The sequence below is a fragment of the Temnothorax curvispinosus genome, unplaced genomic scaffold (genome assembly GCF_003070985.1).
Source record: "Temnothorax curvispinosus isolate PA1 unplaced genomic scaffold, ASM307098v1 QBEX01011355.1, whole genome shotgun sequence".
Classification (NCBI taxonomy): domain Eukaryota; kingdom Metazoa; phylum Arthropoda; class Insecta; order Hymenoptera; family Formicidae; genus Temnothorax; species Temnothorax curvispinosus.
In genome coordinates this window covers 19,738-27,886 of record NW_020221135.1, presented here as the reverse complement: position 1 = coordinate 27,886, position 8,149 = coordinate 19,738, and the positions used below count along the sequence as shown (strand labels likewise).

The following is an 8,149-nucleotide window of genomic DNA, read 5'->3' as shown; positions in this document are numbered from 1 at the left end:
TATATATATATATATATATATATATAATAATCATTCATATATATATATATATATATATATATATATATATATATATATATATATATAATTATTACGTTTATATATGTATATGATTATACTTCAATTTTTATTAAAAAGAACAAAACGTGATTTAATTATTTTTTAATACTTTTTATTATTTTTCCTGTATATACGAAGAGATACAGCAAAAAGAGAACAAATATATGAACATATTTATATATAATTAATAAGTAATATAATATAATATTAATAATATATATATATACAAGGTGGACCATTTTAATCTATCCAGTCGAATATCTCGAAAACCAACCCCGGGAGAGAAAAATATTTCAGACAAAAGTTGTTCGGTTCGAAGGGGGACATAAGATGGTGTCATTGGTTTGACCATGGATGGTCGTTTAAAGCTCACGTGAACGACATCTTTAATTTCTTAAATGGAAACCCCTATTTTTCAATGCATATTCTTGTAGCTAATCTCGAGAGCTTTTCAAAACACTATAATAAAGTATTTTTTTATTAAGAACTTTATATATATTTAGTATATACATATATATATGTTTTTATACAAAAAAATTTTTACTGGGCCAAGGAACATCATAAGATAATAATTCGTCAAAGTATAAAGCTTGGTAAAATATTAACAAACTTTGATATAATTTTAATATCATAAATATTTTTATTATTTCTTATATAAATATAAAGAGTTCGTACAAATATTAATATTACGAATAATTAGGTGTAATTATAAATATTCAATATTGTCTAGCAAAGGATTATATGAGGCAAAGCGAATAATGCATTGATTTCAAATATTCGTACATACTCTCTGTGAATTCAAATTGCAGCACACAACTAGAGTGAAAATCTGCATGAAAACAAAGCTTCTTTTTAATATAAAAAAATGTCGTGTGCAATTAACATTTTGCTACAGAAATCTCATTTTAGCAATGCATTCAAAAAACAAAAAATAAATATAAAAACAAGAAATATAAAAAATAAGAAATAAAAATAAAAGATAAAAATGTGTTTCAAAAATAAAGTATTTGCGACGATAGATTAATACTATTAATAGCCCACGAAACCGACAGAGATCTCTCGTGACAAAACGGTTTTAGACCTACATTATGACATTTATCAAGTTATACTGATTAAAAAAACAAGAACTATCGGATCAAATAATCACGATCGTATTGAGTTTTGCTTTTTAGCGCTTCTCCTTCGATTTGTTACGCTAATTCGTGGCATTTCCAGGTGGAAACGGAGATACAGAAAAGTATGCTCAGAGATAGAAAAAAGTCAATGTTCCGGACAAAATCCGGAATTCCCTGTATAAATTCGTATGTTAATTTTGTCGTCTAGCATTTATTATGCGTTACGCAAAAGAGATGGAGACGCGCCCGATCCTACCAAGGTCGCTATGAACATGACTCTTCCTTCACGTCTCCTTCACGAACGAAAAGACGAAGGAACGAACGAACTCGCTTACACTCTCTCTCTCTCTCTCTCTCACACACACACACACACACACACACACACACACACACACGCACGCACGCACGCACGCACGCACACTTGGTTGCAGACTTTCACCATTTCTAAATCTATATCTAAAAAATTGTTGTTTTCGTTCCAGTCAACATTTAAATTTAAAATGAAAACTATTATGACAGAGAAGCAAAATATGAAAGAATTCGCCTATTTTATTATGGATTCTGGTCCATAAACGCACATACTTGACTTTTATGCATTTCTAGAGGAAGTTGGGAAATTCTAGGGGAAAGATACTTTGGTGAGGGGTGAATTTCGTATATTATTATATCTAATATTATAAGCTATAATTGGCACTAAAAACTTTACACTATAAATTAACTTAAATATTATATTATCACTAATTTTATATAAAATAATTTGTATTTTATAATATCGTCCAGACTTTCCCAGGGTATCTTCTCATGATGACGGCGGTATTAACGAACAAACTTATTTGTTTGTTCAATAGCGGGATTCTGTAACTCGAATCCTTAATGACAGTTTCGGTATCGTTGCGCAGGTATTTATATGGTAAAAAAGCTGCGCAACAATACCGAAACTGTCGTTAAGAAGTTATACATACAGAATTCCGCCTCTGCTAAGTCTCTGATACAATCAAAGCACGTAAATAAAACAAAATATCAAGTTTTAGCGGAACGAAATGACAAAAGATTTATAAAAACGTATTATTGCATTTGCAAAAATGGGACTTGTGCTATATTGAATATTGTGCCTATATCATGACATTGATGTGGTATTTAGGTCACGGCAAACATTCAAATGCAAGAATCAAGTCATTAGAGTATATTGCAGATATTTTTATATCATTTTCTGACAGTTTTGCCGCTGAAGGTAATAATGAATAGGTATTAAGACTGGTAATTGAAGCGATCATAACTTCTTCCACCCACCGTCTCAGAACCTAAAATTATTTTTCTAGTAAAGTACATAACAAATATCTACAAAATGATATGTATGTTTCAATACTACTATGCGCCAATATGGCCCATTTTGGGCGAAGTTCTTTAATGATTTGGCACTTGTATACACACAGAAAAATATAAACTACCTGCAAGTTAATATTACTTGATTCAAGTATTTGATAAGTTCATATATGAGCAAATCTACCATAAAGTCGTCATAAGTATCACATTTACTCAAAACATATTCTAGATCTTAGCAAGTTTAGTACTTGAAACAAGAATATTAAATTGATACAAACATTTTGTTTACTTACAATATAGAGTCCACGGAAGAGAAGCATATACTTCAATAAAGATATTACATTTTCTTGAGAGAAGTTTATCCGTTATTTGAATCAAGTAAAAATTTTATTCATCTAAAATAATCGTTTACTTCAAAAAAGAATTTGTATTCTTGATGATTACAATTAATATTATATTTTTTTTTTAATTTTTTTTAATTCTTTAGTTCCTAAGTGGAATGTAGGTTAGGAGGTTTTTGTGCGCGGTGCGGAGGGGTAGTACTTACAGTTTAGAATATAAAAATTTCTGTCTTCAGGTGGACTTGAACCCGGTTCCTCGTGGTTATGAGTCTGACACTTTATCACTAGGCCACATCTCTGATTATATTCTTAGTGTTGCAGTATCTAGTTTTCACAGAAGTAATTTATTAAATTCAAGTATTTCATAATCTTACCTAAAGAATCAGTAAATATTCAAATCAAGCTTATGTGGCTTTTCTTAGATAAAGTTTACAGAATATACTTGAAATTAATGAATCACTTCTGTCAAAACTAGATACTGCAGCACTAAAAATATAATCAGAGATGTGGCCTAGTGATAAAGTATCAGACTCATAACCACGAGGAACCGGGTTCAAGTCCACCTGATGACAGGAATTTCAATATTCTAAACTGTACCCCTCCGGACCGCGCACGAAAACCTCCTAACCTAGAAGAATGTCGTTCTACAGCCAAGTATTTCATATTCTTACCTAAAAAATCGGTAAATATTCAAATCAAGCTTATGTTGCTTTTCTTAGATAAAGTTTCGGAATATACTTGAAAGAAGAATAAATTCTTCTTTTAAGCACATGATGATAAGCTTTTCTAATACTTATGATGAGTATATTAAGAAACTAATATTAAGAAAATATTCTTTGTTAAAGAAAACTGTTACTCAAACCAAATAAAATAAAATGAGTAATTGCTTTTCTTGGCTATAGAACAATATTTTTCTGTGTGTATAATGTTTTCTTCTTTTCGGTATGTTTTTTTGTTTCTCGATTGTATTAAAAAAGGTCTAAAAAATGTGAATTACATGAAATATATATATTATATGTAAATATAATATATATATATATATATTATATATATATGTAAAATATACAAACAGGCTATGTTAAAAGATTCTTGTTTTTAAAAAATATCTAAGTATGTATAACAAACTCCTTTCTCGAAGGATCATCCCGAAGATTTGTGTCTTGATCGATCGTCAATAATACGAACGAAGTACTATACTGATCATTTGAAACTAACTCACTTTCCCATCATTGCATTTGTATAACGTAAAGATATAAATCTCCAAAGAAACGCAACACCGATAGATCTTAAAAATTAATGAGCAATTAAGCTCGAATGGACATAAGGAGATTGACGGCGATCTGCTCGACGGCACTCGGAATTCCTGTCGAGTCACTGGACTGGGTTCAATGTCAGCGCATAGGGAAACGAGTCGATCAATTCGGGGAATCTTTCGCGACAGGCGAGAATATCCCGAGAGAGATGTACTCAGGTGGAGAACGTGGACACGTGAAGTGTAACGTAGATTTTTTGGTAGAAGCTTCCCGTGGTAGGGGCGGCGGAGTCCGATCTCGTCGTATAAAAGTCTTTGGATCCACTGCTTCGAGAAGAGTCGCTCTTCGTTCGAAAACGTGATCTCAATAAGGTACGTACGCAGTTGTATGACCGTATCTATATATCAGAATAATAGGAGATATATAAGAAGCTAAAACCGAACATGTTCGACTTTTCGGGAGATTGCTTGTTGTTGTCAAGTTAAAAAAGTATCCCAGCATGTTAAATTTGTTAATAAATGTGATTGCGAATTTTTATCTGGAAATGAAATATATATGATATAAGATCTTCGAAGTGCCCTATCATGTCACAATTTTAAAAAGTTTAAAATTACAAAAATATTTTAACACATTTTACCATAACACAAATACGAGATGCGATATATATAGAAAGTTTTGTTTCGTTTAAAATTGTCAAAATTTTTAAAAGTTCCAAAAAAATTTATTAATATTTTTGTAATTAAATATTGGATTGTAAGTTAAACCAGAGAATTTATATTTACAATCAACATTTTTAATTCAATCGTTTATAAAAACTTAAGAATGTTTTAAGTCGCTGAATATATATCTAACGTTAAAATTAATTCAGAATAACATATGAAATTCATATAATAAATCAAAATTTTAAAAATGTCGAATTTTTCGCATAAATTTACAATATATGGTTATGGAGTTTTTCAAATTAATGATGTAAAAATTGACGAATACACAATTGCTAAATGTATAAAATAAATCCAGTATTCGCTGAATTATCCGTAGTCCTTAATATAAACAACAAACTTGATTCGCATTTAAACACACTCAATATCTCTTCTGAAAAAATAATCTTTAGCTATTAAATCGCTTTAAATCATTTTATCTTTTTAACAATCATTTGTGTCTCCTTTCAGATGGCGATGAGGTGCATTGTAGTGCTGGTCGCCGTGTGGGCTGTAATCTACGCTCAAGCAGAGTCCGAACCCGTTGGCCAGGATCCGCAGCAGACGTTGGTGGCACCTACAGCATCATCGGAAATCGCGCCGCTGAAATCGGAAACGGTGTCGGGCGAGGTGACCGAGATACAGTCGCGTAACAAAAGAGCGCCGATCCTTCTGAAAAAGGCTCTTTTGGGTGGTGCTCTTCTCGGTGCCGGAGCCTTGGGTGCTGGAGCTCTGGGTGCCGGAGTTCTCGGCGCTGGAGTTCTCGGTGCTGGATTGTACAAGGCTAAATAGTAAGTTGATTCTGAAGAGAGGAAATATTGGAAGGAAAAGAACGGTTTTGCTGGAGTACCTAAAAATTTAGCTAGGTACAGAGAAAATAATTTTGTTGGACCGTAAAAATAATTATGTAGGACACTCAAGCCAGTTGTTAGAATATTAAAACTTTTTGCAGCATTATTATCTTACATAATTATTTTGATGGTCCAACTTATAGCTAAGTTTTTAGATACTTTAGTAAGACCGTTCTTTCCGTGAAAGAAGGACAAGAAATTGGATTTCAAGTTTTAGATTTGCAAACTAATGCAAATTAAGACGTGTCAAGTATAACAAGTATTGCTAAAATTCCTGCTTCATATATAGCTGCAGCCACATTAAATTGTGACATCAAAAGCGAGGAGTTGGGCGAGTCTTGTTCTTTTTTCTCGAAATAGATTGACTGTTTTGCATATCGCCACACGCGTTTGATGATATAAATTAATGAAATGTACCAAAGATCTCTTTTTTTCGACTCGCGGATTAATGGCAGCTGAAATGCTTCATCGATTATCTCATATATTATGCCAAATCTGTCGAGAACAAATTCGACAAAACATCTGTTACAATTTTGGTCGGCAGAATGTCAACAGAAATGTGATAGAAATCTGCGGAATATGACTGAGAAAAGCAGAATTTGCCATTTTGTAACCATTGCATCATTTAAATGATATATTCCATTCCGCTCGGTATCTACTTATTGTTAATTAATACGATCATAGTTTATGCAATCTGCCGCGATATTCTGCTCGAATTTGTTGGCAAACTGCTAGAATTTTAAACTTACTGTTAGGATCTCGACATGAAGTTTTCGTTGGAAATATAGGACACATTCAAATTGATCAATTATATGTATATGTATATATTCTTTAAAACAGAAAAGTAAAAAGTCTTCAAACACACACATACACACATAGACGCGCGCGCACAAAATGTATTTTATTAATTTATCAATTTATGCTATCGAGCGCGAATATTATGGCGTACAGGAAATTAATTGAAATTAAGGTAATTATTTACAATAGGGCCTTTTCCAAATTTTGATATTATCTTACGGCTCTCTTGGTAAAAACCTTTGCTGTGACTCTGACAGTGATAATCAATCGGGGGAGCCCAAAAAATATGCACCCTACCTATTTTTTAATTTATTTTTTTTTAAGTATTGTTCAATTTTCCACGCAAACGTTTAATTTTCTTTGGTATTTATGCATAGAAGGGGCCCTCTCTCCGATTTAGTTTATTTTTAAATATGTTGGGGGAGTCTTCCCGAATCATTTCATACATACATATATATATATATATATATATATATATATAAGGGACTCAAATAGCTTCGGAGATATACACACACACGCGCGCGCGCGCGCGCGCGGGGTGCAAGGGGAAGTCTTCGGCCCCCCTCCCGTACCCACCTCCGCTGGTAGGCAGCGTGGACTTCGCTTTACAACTTAACATGTTAAAGGCTGCGGTCCGAATTCACGCTCACAGCGTTGTAAAGAGCGATGCTTTCAGCGCTGTGAGCGTGAATCGGACCGCACTCTTACCTTAGCATTGCTTAGCATGTACTTTAAGTTGCAAAGCAACGTCCACGCTGCCTATCGGCGGAGGTGGGTGCGGGAGGGGCGGCCAAAGGCTCCCCTTGCATCTCCCCCCCCCGCGTGTGTGTGTGTGTGTGTGTGTTCAAACATGTCGGAAAAAATAGGTTTAAAAATAGGTTAAAAATAAATTGGTAAAAAAATTGGTAGGGTACATATTTTTCGGGCTCCTCCGATTGATTATCATTGTCGGAGTTACAACAAAAATTTTTACCACGAGAGCCGCAAGAAAATATTAAAATTCGGAAAAGGCCCTATTGTAAATAATTACCGAAATTAATAAGTATAGTTTATTTTTACGTAAGTATGTACATGAGTAGAAAATAGTTATTTGTGTAACAAGTGCGAGAAGTTGAGAATTGGACACGAGTGCGGAGTGGACGCACGAGCCGAAGGCGAGTGCGATCACCCGCACTCGTGTCCAATTCTCAACCCGCACGGGTTCGAGTGGGAAATTTCTCGCGTGGGAAATTGGCTATTTGTCGCACAGATGGCGCGCGGAATGGGCCACTTTCCACGCACGTGTGATATAATAGTTATTTGTGTAACAAGTGCTGTAAGATGGAAGCCTTACACACCCTATTTTATGTTGCAAGTGCGTGGAAAGTGGTCTATCACGCACGCGTCGCGTGCGTAATGGGCCACTTTCCATGCACGTGTGACATAAAAAGAAGTACACGCGTTTCTCGCTCATTAAATTCGTAATATAATAATTTGTAAGAGTCTGCGTGTTCTTGTCGATTTAGTTTGCGACATCAACTTTCAGATATTCAGTTAATTATCCGTTTGCGCGAACTAAATTAACATCAATTAACGCATACAAAAATTTCACACATTTTTATTGTCAGAAAGATTCGTCGAAAGTCCATCATTGCTATTAATTCAATTTTCACGATGTTAATCGCCGCGGATTTCATAAGTTTGTCGAACCATAACGAATGTCCGCTGAAG

At 33.8% G+C, this 8,149-nt stretch overlaps 1 protein-coding gene across 1 annotated transcript; it reads left to right on the top strand.

Annotated features, from left to right (window-relative positions):
* The first annotated feature begins 3,926 nt into the window (after positions 1–3,926).
* LOC112461407 lies at positions 3,927–5,653 on the top strand. The gene is made up of 2 exons (XM_025026642.1): positions 3,927–4,463; positions 5,262–5,653. The coding sequence occupies exon 2, from the start codon at positions 5,262–5,264 to the stop codon at positions 5,580–5,582; it is 321 nt and encodes a 106-aa protein (XP_024882410.1). The 5' UTR covers positions 3,927–4,463; the 3' UTR covers positions 5,583–5,653.
* The last annotated feature ends 2,496 nt before the right edge of the window (positions 5,654–8,149 follow it).

Coding starts and splice junctions, on each gene's coding strand:
- LOC112461407 (XM_025026642.1), top strand. CDS start 5,262: ATGGCGATGAGGTGCATTGTAGTGCTGGTCGCCGTGTGGGCTGTAATC.